Below are 13301 nucleotides of genomic sequence, written 5' to 3'. Positions count from 1 at the left end.
CCAGAACTGTTGCCCCTGAAACTCCGCTGCATGAAACATGCCGCCCCTATCTCATCACCCAGTGGTGCCTTTCAAAGGCATCAAAGTGCATTCAAAGAAAAAAGACACCCACCCCCACAAAACCAGCACCAGAGATGTACTTTGGCACTCAGAGGTGCTGGGGACTCTGACACCCCTCAACAGGGAGTCCACAACAAGCAAGAAACTCTCTCCCCAGCCCATGTTCCAGATACCCACATACACATCTGACGATGATCATAACACGTTTACCTTTCCTACACATCACTCCTTACATTTCTAAGCAAATCACTGAGAAAACCACAGTGCAGTTCCTATTTCACCCATCAGGCAGGGGCAAAAAAATCCCAATGACACACAGAGATGCAGACTGAGTTTATATAGAAGCTGGCATAGAAAAAATAACCTCTGTACATAAGAGCTGGATGGAGTATATGTACGTGAGTGCTCCAGAGAGTGCAGAAAACCAAATCACCACCTGCCAGGACAGTTGTACACTGTCATCCAGCAGGCAGGACGCCTCTTTATATAACCTGCCTGCTTTAAATAGACATTGAACCAAAGCTGTAGTGCGTTTCTGAAGGCTAAATATATAAGTAGAGTTGGTTGAAGATACAAAACACAGTTGGACAATGAAGTCTTGCTTTTCTCCTGCTGTTGGAACCAGTCCTGCTTTGGTTCACAAGTGCTTTCAAAACTTTATCATTTCCAGTTTCTCTAGTTTTGAGGTCTAACTTTGATCGAGATGACTTGGGAGGACTGTTTTTGTTACAGGGAAAGACGTGTACTGGTGAAAATGAGGTGCCTTCATAGAAACAGATAAAAATGAGGCCACCCAAACATTATTGCTCACTCCTGCCCACTGGCAACTTCATACACTGCAAAGGGGTTACAGCAATCTGCCAGTCTCACTGTCCAAGGACAGCCTTACCACCACGATCCAGGCCATGAACCTCTCCAATGTTCACGTCTACACCAGAGGCTGTGACACACTTCTGGGCTGGATACCCAGACTACAAACAAAGAGAAGTCTCTTGTTGATGAATTCATCACCTGCAAGTGTTCAGCTTCCACTGTGTTGCGACAACCATTGAGTGCCACGTACTCAGTGGGAATGTATTTGTCAACAAAAGAAGATTTAATGAGGCAACCAGAACTGTTCTCCTTCCACTGATAACAGCCTCAGCACTGGCAGAGCTGGTGAAACCCTTGGTGGGACTCATCAGATGACATTTAGCTGTCCCCAGTGCACACATCTCCATCTGAGCCACTTTTCTAGACTTTCTTTATACCAAAGGGAGAAAAATTGGCGCTTCTGAAGCGTGATGCATCTCTTCCTGAGGTTCCTGAGCAGTTCCCTTGACTTGCACCCTAGAAGTGGCTATTTCCCTCTGTTAACTCTAAAGGGAGTCTAAGCAGTGTCCCAGGTTAGCTGAGATGAACTGCGCACTATCCACACCAGCTACATGGCCAGAGTCACTCTGCTCGTCACTGCAACACAGCCGTCTGCGTCCTTGTAATGGGAAATCTCACAACATTTTAAAACTGCATAGAAGGAAACCACACAACAAATCTAAAATGCGGGAGCAGATATTGCAGGACACATTTAATTCCTGAAACTGGGAACACGGTCAGGATGCTGGAGCTAACGGTGCACTGGGTGAATTTAATTACTCCAGTTGAGCAGAGCCCAGTATTAGCTGCCATGGGAAAGGTGGCTGCCTTGGCTTCCAGGCCAAATTGCAGTGGTTTCTGCGGGAGAGGCAATGCCAAGGTTTTCAACCAGTCCAGTGAATTTCAGCTTGGGAAACCCAAGAAAGGGTCGATTTTTAAGAAGTACAGAACTTTTTTTCTGTGGAAATCACTTTAAGATATTTCAGGTTCAACAACCAAAAAGCAGGCACCCACATTGCTGCTAACACTGAAAATATTGTTGTAGGGTAGAGGGGTTTGTTTGGCAGAAGAGGACGTGCGTGGTGAGGGGACGTGCATAGTGCAACGGTACAGCCCCAGTTGCCTGTACTTGACCCCATCCATCCAGTTTTGGCACCCGAACTTTCAGCTGCAACATTTCCTGCTTTAAACCCCAAAGTAGTCACGAAGAGGGAGGCCAATTCCACGGGCACTAAGTCTGCACATACAGTTAAGCCATCCTTCCTCCCTGAATCTCAGCTTTCTTTCCAAGCAGCAGTACAACGGTAGCTCCTTTCCCACTCTAAACTACACGCAGTCAGCCCAGCTGCGAAATCTGCCCTGCCAGGAACCACCACTGGACCCCTAGCATCGCCCAGTACTCTGAACTGCAAAACTAACTCTCTTCCTCCACGGAAGTCGATTTGAGATGGTTCTTTGAAAGGCTGAAACAGCAGCACCTGAAATTCTGAAATCAAGTGGTATTTGAAGCAGAGCAGATCACTACTGGCAAGCAATTGTGGTGCAAGAGGTAAAATGGCCCCTCCTGGGGTTTAGCAATATCCCACACCTGTACAGAGGGGCTGCACCAGCCCAGGAGGAGGAGGAGGGTGAGGAGGGGAGGCCACGTGCACCAGACACCCGGCTGGCCCTGCCGCGAGAGGCAAGCTGTTATTTCAGCAATGCCATGGTCTGTGGTGGTGGGAGGCGGTTGGATCTGTTACCACGTGAAATTGCACATGGAGACACAAACACTTTCTCCACAACTCCAGCAAGGCTAATTTACCATCATCAAATTAACTCCTCTGCAGGGACAAGAGGAGAAAACTCACATATAGGGACAAATTGCATTAGGTTTATCTACTGGACTTCATAAAGAAAAATCCCTCTCTAAGCAAAACTGTCTTTGTAGAGAGCCAAGTGCCACTGGAGTTATGCACCACTCGCACGCCTCGCCGGCAGCGTGGCTCCGACACTGGGTCCCTGCCTTCCCTCCCACACCATTGCCTGCCATGGCTTCTCCGCCTGCCGTGGCTTCTCCATACCCTGCCCTGTGCCACCGAGGTTCCCACACATTTTCTCCTTCATTTCACTCTATTAAAGCACTAATTGATTGACCAGATCATGAGAGCCCAGATCTGTCCCCCGGGATGCTGTTGCATTTGCAGTGACAACTGCAAACAAGATTACGGATGGGCAGTTTTGCACAGCAAATCATTAAAGCATTAGCAGCTGTGCAGGGAGGAAGAAACCGCTGTGTCCCATCCCAGCCACGTCCCTCTGCTATCCCATGTTCACAGGTGACTCTGAGCCCCCCTTCACCTCCCTGAGCTCCCTCCCCACCCAGCGCCAGATGCAATACGGCACAGCTGGATGTGGCCCTTGCTTTATTTTTCCTGCATCCAGGGAACATAATGCCCTTTGGTGCATGATGCTGAGCTTGGTAGCTCAGGTGCACAGGGGTTTCTGCTGTCTCTGGCCTGTCCCTGGCTATCCCTCCTTCCTTGCATTGGGGTGCCGTGGGATCTAGCTTTGGCTGTACCATCCACCAAAGGTGATAAAACCCAATGTATTCTTCCTCCTGAGCAAAGGTATGCGGAAGCCTGGAGAGATGTAAAAGGGTTTTCCTAAGCCCAGAAAATATGAGCAGTTGTTGAGCTGCTCCGTTCGCAGGACCTGCCTCCCCAATCCTCCAACTGACCCCTGCAAAACAGCAGAGACATCTCTATGGCGGAAAAATGAGATCTCTGAGCAGCATCTCTCCAGCCCGAAGCACCATGTTGGTATTCTGGTCTTCCCGCTCCTGCAAAGCAGCCTTATTTATCCCAAACCAACCAGCCTCCTCCTGAACACCAGTGACTTATACTGGGCAATACCTAATGCGACGAATGGGCACCATGTCTGAGCAGATGATACAGTGCCGTCCCCTCATGCAAGACAAAACTTCCGGATATCCTTGCACAGGCAATGCATTAGTGCTGGTTGAAATGATGTTCCCTGCAGCTTCCACATGCATACAGTAAAGAGAGAGTGGAAAAAATATAGCAGGCAACATTTTGCCTCTCAAATGATCACCATACGAAGTATTGACTTTTCAAAATAATCTCATCAGTGCTGCTGGGTACAGAACTTATTCTGCATCCGATGCAGATGCAGCCCTGTTGTTTAACTGTCCAAACTTGTTCTGACTTCAAAAAGCATTTTAGCCAAGACAGAGAGGTTTATTTTAATTAAAAGCCTATAATCCAAGATGATTATTGCTTGTGTTCCTGTTGCTTAGCCTGAAGGACTGGAGATCCACTACACTACGTCCTGTGCAAACTATTTAACACTTGTGCCTGAAGGTCTTTGCACTTAGAAACAATCTGGGCAGAAATTGTAAATGAATATGAAATCCTAGTTTCTCCCCTCTCTTTTTATCCCTCTCTCTGGCTCAGAATTTCAGGGCACAGTGGACAGATTTGGAGTCTGTTTGCCAAAAAAAAAAGAAGCTAATATTTACCAGTAGAGATGTTTGTCTTTTCTGTAATTCTCTTGATCTAAATCGCTTTACAGAGCTGCATGGCCATGCATTGGAAATGCCTCAAAACTCACTTGTACAAAACACAGCCCTCAGTGCCTAACTGGAACCAGACTCATATTCCCTGAGCTCTGGAAATGCAAATTCTCATGTCTGAAAATTGATCAAATAGCATCTCTCTGACCATGCAACGGCTACCGCTTCACTGCAAAAACACTGCCAGACACACTAAAGAAAACCAGCTTCGGGACAATAAGTGTGAGCACCAGCAGGAGCAGCTCAGAGAAGGTGGGCAGAGGAAGGTGAGCAATGGGTGGCCACTTTTAAAAAATACAGAGGGAAGAAGATGGAAAGGGAAGGTGGCAGACACCCTGCGAGAGACCATGGGAGGTCCAACACCCCTGCACAGGGCCAGGCTCACCTCCTCCCACTGGCTTCCAAAACAGAGTTCTATAGGTACTCCCAAAATCTCATCTATGCTCCTTTTTTCTTTACATTTTGTTTTGAATAAATGCAGACCCTGTGGAAGCAGCCAAAGGGGATGTTTGCGTTGTTGCTGCAAGCTTGCCATGGCAGGTCTGCCCCATACCAGGGAGAATGGGGCTTCATTGGGTGCTTCCAGCCTTCAAACTTATCCTCACCAGGATCCAGCATGCTGAGGACTGGCTAATGGTTACCAGGCAGCTGTGTATTTAAGAAAAATATTTAAGCGAGTTTAAGACAGTCTTAAAAATTTAAGATAGTTAAAAATGTCTGTGCACGGGTACATGTTACTTCCATTTGCACACAGTTAGCATGAGGATGAGAAAACCATTTTGAAACAGAGCAGGAGGCACGCGGGGATGTTCTCCACAAAATGGTGCTTGGTGTGTGCTGCATCTCACTCAGGAAAGACAGACTTTCTGAGATGGAGGAGAGTCTGTGATTCTTCTGCTCTCCTGATATCATTCATCTATATTGACACAGCCTAAAATAGTATTTGCAGGGATGATTTTTCCCTCCCCCTAAATACCTCCCGACCTGGCTGAGGGACCATGGAGAGCCATTCTAACTGGAGCAGAACTGATTGTCGCTACCTGAGAAAGCAAGAGTCAGACGCCTTAAACACACACTAATATGACTCATTTTAAAGCCCACATGAGAAATCAAGGAAGCAAAATATATCTGAGAGATGCTCCATGTCTCTAACACCTGCCAACACTCAGGTCCTGGCTGAATCCTGCTTCTCCTGGGCTGGCCACTGTTCTTTAGGCAACACATAGGATAGGAGGGATGCACTCTTTCCCTATTATTTCAAGCCTGCCTCTTTCACACATGATCCCTCTCTCTCCTCCCTATTCTTCCACTGTTTCTACCCCCTCCCCATCTCCTGCAACCCCACTGCTGTTGCTGTAAGATCCTTCCCCTCTGCAGCTTCTGCCATCTGGAACTGCCTTCCTGTGTCCCACCAACTCACTCCCAGCTTCGTCTGCAAATGCATCTCCAGGCCCTTGCCTGTTCTTTTTAATCCCTCTCTCCTGCTGCTGCAGTTTATTATTTAACTCTGTCATTGCATTATTTAAAGCGTTATTAAGGCACACTTGGAACAGAGTCTGTACAGAAGTGCCACAGTATAGAAAGCTGGACCCTCGGCAAAAATACCCCAAGAGCCAAAATTGTGACAGTTGGAAGGATGGAAGAGGGGAAGGCACTTTCTGGATACCAACATGGATTTTCTCTCTGCCTGGAACTGATATAAGAGCCTCTCAAGATGCCTTTTGCTGCCTGCAGCTTTGGGGTGAGGTTTCCTGGTAGCATTGCCCGGCCAGCTGACACCAAGGCAGAGTTGTCCCTTCTTGTCCCACCCTTGCTGCCCTTGTCACCTAGCACCAGTCACAGCTACAGGCTTGTGGGCACCATCCCCTCCTTAAAATCATTTCTTGGGGATGACTGCAGGGGTGAAGTACTCTATCAGCAACCCAAACTCATTCCCCTCTCCCTGCCATTCTTTCCATCAAATGTGAAAATTGCACATCAAGGGGATATGGTGAACACAGCCAGGCCCCGATTCCGAAAAGGGGTTTGTTTCAAATCAGGCATAATCCCACAGGAGATAATGCAGATGCATAAATGCTTTGCTTAAAGATGAGGTGACTTATGGTGCTGCAGAGGCCTTGGGTAAGACCAGGTAGGAATGGGCAAAGGGAACCCGTTCCCTGAATGGCACTTCCCTACGTAGTTTTATTCTTGCTTTTTCTTTAGTAATAAGCAGCAAGATTACTGTATTCTTCATGAACTCTCCTACCCCAGGAGAAATGAAATGTGAGATGAAGCCTTCTCTTCAAGGGCTTTGAAATCCAGGAAAGTGCTATGTAGAGAGATGTATTCTTACCCTTACAAATAAGAGACCATAAACTCTTTTTTCTGAGGCCCTGGAGCACTTGTGCAATTCAGCCAAAGCTTCGCTGCCTGCAGACAACCCCCAGGGCTGTCCCTTCCCACCGTGGGGCCGGTCACCTGAAGTCTTTGCACTCTTTTCACTCATCCCACCGCAGCCTGAGGGGGCACAAGGGCCGTGGTCCCTGCTGCATGAAAGAGCAAGGCGAAAGCTGAGTCCAGGAGTCCTGCTGCTCTAAAACCAGAGCACATGTCCTCCCTTCCTTGCTTCCTCTGAGAAAAGCCACTGCAGGCATTTACGTGGGCTGAAGGGTCACTAAATGGCAGCGGGTTAACCTGTGAGATGAATTTTAGGGAGGGCTCCAGACTTCTCTGCTTCCCCATCGAAGAGGTCAGCTCATGAACTTGATTTTCCCAATGGGTATTTTTGCTTCTGGAAGGGCTCTGGGGGGTCTGGAAGGCACCAATGGCTCAGTGGGACAGGATGGTGCATCCTCCTCTCCCCGTTGCTCACGTGCTGGGATGAGGCTTGCAAGGGGCAATGGAGGCAATAAAACTTTTGTGACTGCCACCGTCCTGCCCTTCGTGGTGTGAGTTCAGCTCTCGCATCCCCCCAGATACGTTAGAAACCACTGCGGCTTCACCAATGCCAAACTCTTGCTTTGATGACCGAATACTAGAATCCAGACCAGGATTTCCAGGGTTATTTCTATCACATGCCAGGAGGCCAGGAACAAGTTTTTAAAAGACTTTTAAAAGACTTTTACAAAACTCCACCCAATTCAGTCTGGACAGTGCTGGAGAGCAGTAAAAGAAGACAGAAATGCTTATATCCACGTTTGACTCTTTTGATTCACATAAACTTGGTAACAGCCAAAGTTTATTAGCAAGCAAAGGCTGTTGGATGATCAATGAAATGAGTAGTAATCTCACAGGAAGCTATACATTTAATCCATTGGCAAGAAATGTGCAGCACTGTTTTCTGGGAGACTTTTAATCCCCACCATAACAGCCTGGACTGTCCTTGCTTTTCCAGGAAATTCTAACACTGTTTAAAATCACACTGCACATCAGATGTGAGGCGGCTCCCGCTGCCAGACCTGCCTCCCCTCCGATGCCTGAAACTGGCAGGACCAAACCACCCCAGGGCAGCACCATGAGTAAAACTTGCACTGGCACAACATCATTATCCTCAGCCTCAGACCTGAATTAACCGCAGAAGCATCGATCAGACGTGACTTGCATGGCACACCTCACTCTGCTTGGAGCATCCCTCCGCCACAGCCAAGGGACATTGAACAGTGGCACATTTCTGAGAACAGCCGGACAGGTTTAAGGTTCCTAACTCAAAAGACTCACCGAGAAAAATGTTTTTCTCTTCCAAAAATGAATTCCAAAATGCTCCCAAACATGTTGCACAAATAACTGGGTGCTTTGTTGTTTTCAACTGCAGTTCATCTGCAGTAAGTGCTTTCCCTTCCTCCCGCGCAGGGCCTAGCTGAGAGCAGCTCCCTCCAGCAAGATGGGATTGTCTGACACAGGATACAGTGAGGGGGACCCGAGTAGCCTTTACACAAGCATTCACACTTAGCAAAACATCTTGTGCTCCTCAACAAATCAATTCTGGAAGCTATTGATAGTTGGCTAAAGTTGCATTTAAAAAAATGACCACTTACCTGCCAGAATATGCTGTCTATTGTATTTCCCAGAAAGCCATCTCTGCCTTCCGATGATACCAGCTTAGGTCCCAGAATAGTCATGAATTCATCAAAATCAACCTGGCCATCCCCTGGAATGAAAGAAAAAGATCAGTGTTTTCACTGAAGTACCACTTAGTGCCAATGTCCAACACGCCACTCTGGATCTGCTGCATATCTGGACCCATACATGCACTACGGCACCTCCTACATCAACTTCATGGTGCCTACAGACCCGAATTTGTTGTTATCCCAATGAATGGCCCGTGTTGTGGCATACCCACACCTGAAGACAGGACCAGGTGATACACAAATAGAGATGAATAGGTTGTTCCCCAGTCCCAGAGAGTTTGTAGGCAAGTCGCTCCTCAGAAAAACAATTTTGGCAGGACGACAGCAGCCATCAGCACGGCCAGGGCTCTTCCCCTCTACAGAGCCGCCAAATAGCCAGGTCTCTGCAAAGTTTTTACAGGGCCAACCCCATCCTCCAGAGGAAGGGAGTACACACGGAGGGAAGAGCCAGACTATTGCGAATCCACAAGGCATTTCATTTCAGCTTTCCATCAGCATCCATCTCTTAAAAGCCCTGTGTGCTCAGCATGCAGAGCAGGCAGTGTCGACACAGCTTCAGTGCCATTAGCTGCTCCTGCCATTAATGAACTGAGCCTATGCAGTCCCAAACCCCTCCAGTATATTGTATGTTGTGTAAATGAGGCATGTGGCTGTTTGAAGCATATCTGAGCATTGTATCAAATATTACTTTTCCCTCAGAGAACTTCCGCGATGCTTAATGAAAATGGCAAAAAAGGGAAATTCATGCCTGTTGAAGGATCTTAAAAATACCTGCTTCCCTGAACAGGGTAGTTCAACGTCTATACGCCTCTCCTTTGTCTATCAGTCCACAGACATATCCTCCTACATATTATTAGGCCAATTGATATGGGTGGATATATTAGCCCTCCTTCAAGTCTGGAAACAGAATCAGCAACTGGTTGTTTTTTATTCAAATTCAGCTGGAACTGACTGCATCCACCTCTCCACGTAGTTGCTGTTGCTAAATTAGTAGGTCTAAGAAGTGTCTAAAACCATCAGACTAAAGCAGATCAATGCAAGGGATACTATTAAAATGTCACTATTGACTGCAGTACCTGCAGCAGCCCTGCGTGACAGCTTTACCACATGCACTGCATGCCGCTGCTATCTCTCCTTTTGATTATATTTCATATGCTTGATCTGAGCATATGCACCACTGATTGAAATCTTGCCATGTCCTTATCTTCGCAGAAACACAATGTGAAAATAAGCAGAGTCAAAATGCTCGTTTGCCAGAATAGTGATCTCTATCCACTAGGTTCTGCCCGTAATTTCTTGAAGACAAGAGCGAATATCCTAGGGGTGAGCCAGTGACGGGGCTCTGAAAGGAAACCCAGCAGGGATTCATAATAGCTTTGATCTCGTAATGTGCAAGAAGACCCCATCCAGCTGCTAAAGTTGCTCACACCTTCAGGGCTCAGCACATGCTGAAGGGCTTTGCAGGGCTGGAGTAGGCTGAACACTTGCAGGATGGAGCTCATTTCTGGGACAGCTTATTAAGCAGAAAAGGAAAGGGATGGGCACCCCGTCACTTGGAAAGCCATTCTTTAAAACATTTATGGGCTATGAGAAAACGTGTTCCTTCTGCTTCCCCATGAGAGGCATCAGTTTATGGCATCAAGTCGGATTGTATCAGTCACAGCACGTTGTCTCACGTTGGGGAAGGTAATGCAAAGTGACAGTGGATTCGGGGCGATTTACATTGCAGTACATCACTTCAAGGGAAAGGCAGTAACAGAACCATACACTATGATGCAAATTGGGTTAAAGAAATTAGCCAGATTAGCAAGAAAACAATTTGCATTTTAAAGAGATTCTAGTATCTGCCCGTGCATATATTTGGTCTATCCACATGCGTCCCCAAAATATTGAGTTATTCAATTTGCGTTTTCTACAATGTGATTTCATCCACAGAGGAGAGGCAGCACTTAGTCCTACACATGACTCATGAGAAAGCGGGTGCCAGCACTCCTGGGCTCTGTGTCTGACTCAGAACAAGACTTTGGGCAAACCCTTGCTCATGACTTCTCTGTGCCTTTGCCAGGGATCATAACTAACTTCACAGGGTTTAATTATCAGCTTAATTATAGCATTTTCCACAACCTCAGAAGAACGATGCCATTACAAAATGCATTATTGCCTTATTGACCGCTTTTTCAATTAAAACTGTTAAGTAGCAAGTAAACTAGACCCCAAAACATTTTGCCTGGTAGAAATATCCCTTTAACGTTTGTTTTAAGCTGCAGAAAACAAACCTTCCTGCCATCAGGATCTCAGGAGACTGCAGCATCATAATATAAAGAAAGAGAACTCACAATTTTGGCTGAAAATTCCTTTTACAGTATTCAACAGCCAGGAGAGAAATATTATAAAAAACAACACATAGGCTCCAAGACGCACCCAGTGCAACTCTGCGTGGTTCCAAGGTGAAAATGCAGAGGGTTGCTCTCTACAACCATAGCATAACCAGGTAATGCCCAATACCCACATCGCCTATAGGATCTACGAGTGTTCGGGCCACCCATCAGTTCCTGGGAGCACTCAGCTTGAAATTTGTGTTGGGTACAGTCAAAAGATGTCTTCCTCCTCCTCCAAGCCATAGCCACGTACACGGCGCGCTACAAGCTGATGTGAGATGCACACATCAAGCATCTGTTCGAGAATCTGCATTGGAGGCAAATCAAACACCATGCACGTCCCTACGTTTGGCTTTGCTGTGCCTACAGATGTGCTCCTCGCCTGGGAGTAGTTGATATTCAGAGTGAGCAATGTGCAGCTTATTCAGAAATGAACTTTAGTTGGGTTTAAGGAATGGGAAAAAGGAAGGAAAATGCCAGGCTGGAGCATGTCTGCTGTCTACGCTGCTCTCACCTTCCCTTGCTCCTTTCCATGAGCCATCCAGCAAGCCCCGAACAACACTGCCATCAGCGGCGATCACACAGCCCCCATCCCTCGCCATCCCCCCAGGCCAATTTATAATGTGTGCAGTGTTCACATCCTCCCCCCACCTCCTGCCTCCAAGCTCACATTAACTACTTTAGCAAGAACTCATCACACTGAAGGAAAACAACCTCGTAAGAAGGGATGGGGCACGAGCAAGTGAAAAGCTATGGCCAGCATGGAGCGGGCTGTGCTCCCCATCCAGTGACGGTCGCAGCTATTCTCCTCTCCCTGCTCCCATCAGTTACAAACGCAGATGAAGTTTATAAACCCAAGCCATGCTGAAGGCCCTGATTGATGAAGACATTCACACATTGCAATAACTTATTTACAAACTGGGAGGGCAGGGAAACCTTGAGGCACGGTGGTGCAGGTCAGTTGGGGCAAGGGAAGACCGTCAGGTGGCAAGGTGTGTGAGGACCAGAGGGGTTACCACCCATCAGCCAAGGGACGGTCACTGCTCCTGTGGGTGATCTTAGCAAAACACCAGAGCTGAGCTTAACCCCTGGTTTTAAACCACCTAAAACATTTCTTTATTTACTTACAGTTATGGCCTAACATTTTTCTTCCCCATAATGCTTCCTCTTAATCCTGGCATTAATGTCAAAGAGTCAGAAGAGGGTTAGCAATCATGTGGCTGAACCTCGTATGACTAAAACGGTGACTCAGAACACCACTGGTCACATCATCAGAGACAAATCTGATCTGCTTATTACTAGCCTGTTAGCATCGGCTGGGCGCTAAGTGCTTCCAAATACCCACAAAGGTTTGCTCCCTGCAACATACTGTCTCAGTTCTGACAAAAACCAGGCAAATGTGATAATAAAAAGGAATAGCAACTAGATGCACTGTCAACAGCCCCAGGAGCAATTGTGTGAGCCTGGCTAATTACTTCATCGCAGAAAGAGGATGCTGAAGGCACCCAGCAACATCTTCGGGTTCTCTGGGAACCTTTTCAGGGCCCAAAGACCACACGTGGCCAGCAAGGGATCCTGGACCTGCCAAAGTCACAGCACGCACTGTTCACTCGCTGGGTGCAGAAAGACCTTGGGGATAATTTCAGTTGGAAGAGCCCCAGCATCAATGCTTGCTGTGCTGTGAGCTCGGTTTGGCCACCACTGCAGAGCTCCACAGAGCTCCACATTGGGTGCTGCATCATGTTCAACATCCACTTATGCCAAGCACACCAAAGACAACGGAGCGGCAGCTAAGAGCAGCATGGAGCTGGGAAACCAAGCTCTTTTCCAGCTCTCCCAGACACTGCAGCCCAAGGAAATTTGCTTTGCACATGATAGCCCCAAGGAAGGGGTGTCTGCCCGTCTGAAAAATGGCCATGAGTTCTTCTAAAACCAATAGGATGTGGAGAAAGGAAAAGCACTAGTGACAATGTATAGAGGAGCCTGTAAAACTACCACTGCACTCCCAGGGAGCAAACTCTGGGTTGGACATGTATGTTGGGGGGAGCTCAAGGAGCCTCCAGCACTTTTGAAGGGGGATTTACTCTCCTAAGCTACTTGCCTTCAACTTCAATTCATTCATATTGGGATTGTGCTTCCAGATCCTCAGGCCAAAGACGTTTCAAGGTGCTATCATTTGCTCTTGCTGGAGATGCTGTGCTTCACTGGTGCATCAGAGCTGAGCACAGAAAATCACAACACTCTCTCTAAGCTGATGGGCTTTCAGCTCCAGTCCAAGGATTTCATCTTCCCTCAGCCCCCATGACTTTAATGAAGAGGAGAAGGGAC

General features: G+C 47.4%; 1 protein-coding gene across 5 annotated transcripts in view; it reads right to left on the bottom strand.

The window, feature by feature from the left end:
* The window catches only part of CALN1 (calneuron 1), a 155038-nt gene that overhangs the window by 54340 nt on the left and 87397 nt on the right, over nucleotides 1-13301 (bottom strand). For all 5 annotated transcript variants that reach the window (XM_087751989.1, XM_087751990.1, XM_087751992.1 and 2 more), the window contains one exon: nucleotides 8503-8615. In XM_087751989.1, coding sequence (XP_087608115.1) covers nucleotides 8503-8615 — 113 coding nt within the window. The remainder of the gene's footprint in view (nucleotides 1-8502; nucleotides 8616-13301) is intronic.

Source organism: Nipponia nippon, unplaced genomic scaffold, assembly GCF_047370975.1.
Source record: "Nipponia nippon isolate SJK-2023a ecotype South Korea unplaced genomic scaffold, ASM4737097v1 scaffold_15, whole genome shotgun sequence".
Taxonomy (NCBI): domain Eukaryota; kingdom Metazoa; phylum Chordata; class Aves; order Pelecaniformes; family Threskiornithidae; genus Nipponia; species Nipponia nippon.
The sequence above is the reverse complement of the archived record's forward strand: the minus strand, read 5'-3'. Positions and strand labels throughout refer to the sequence as shown.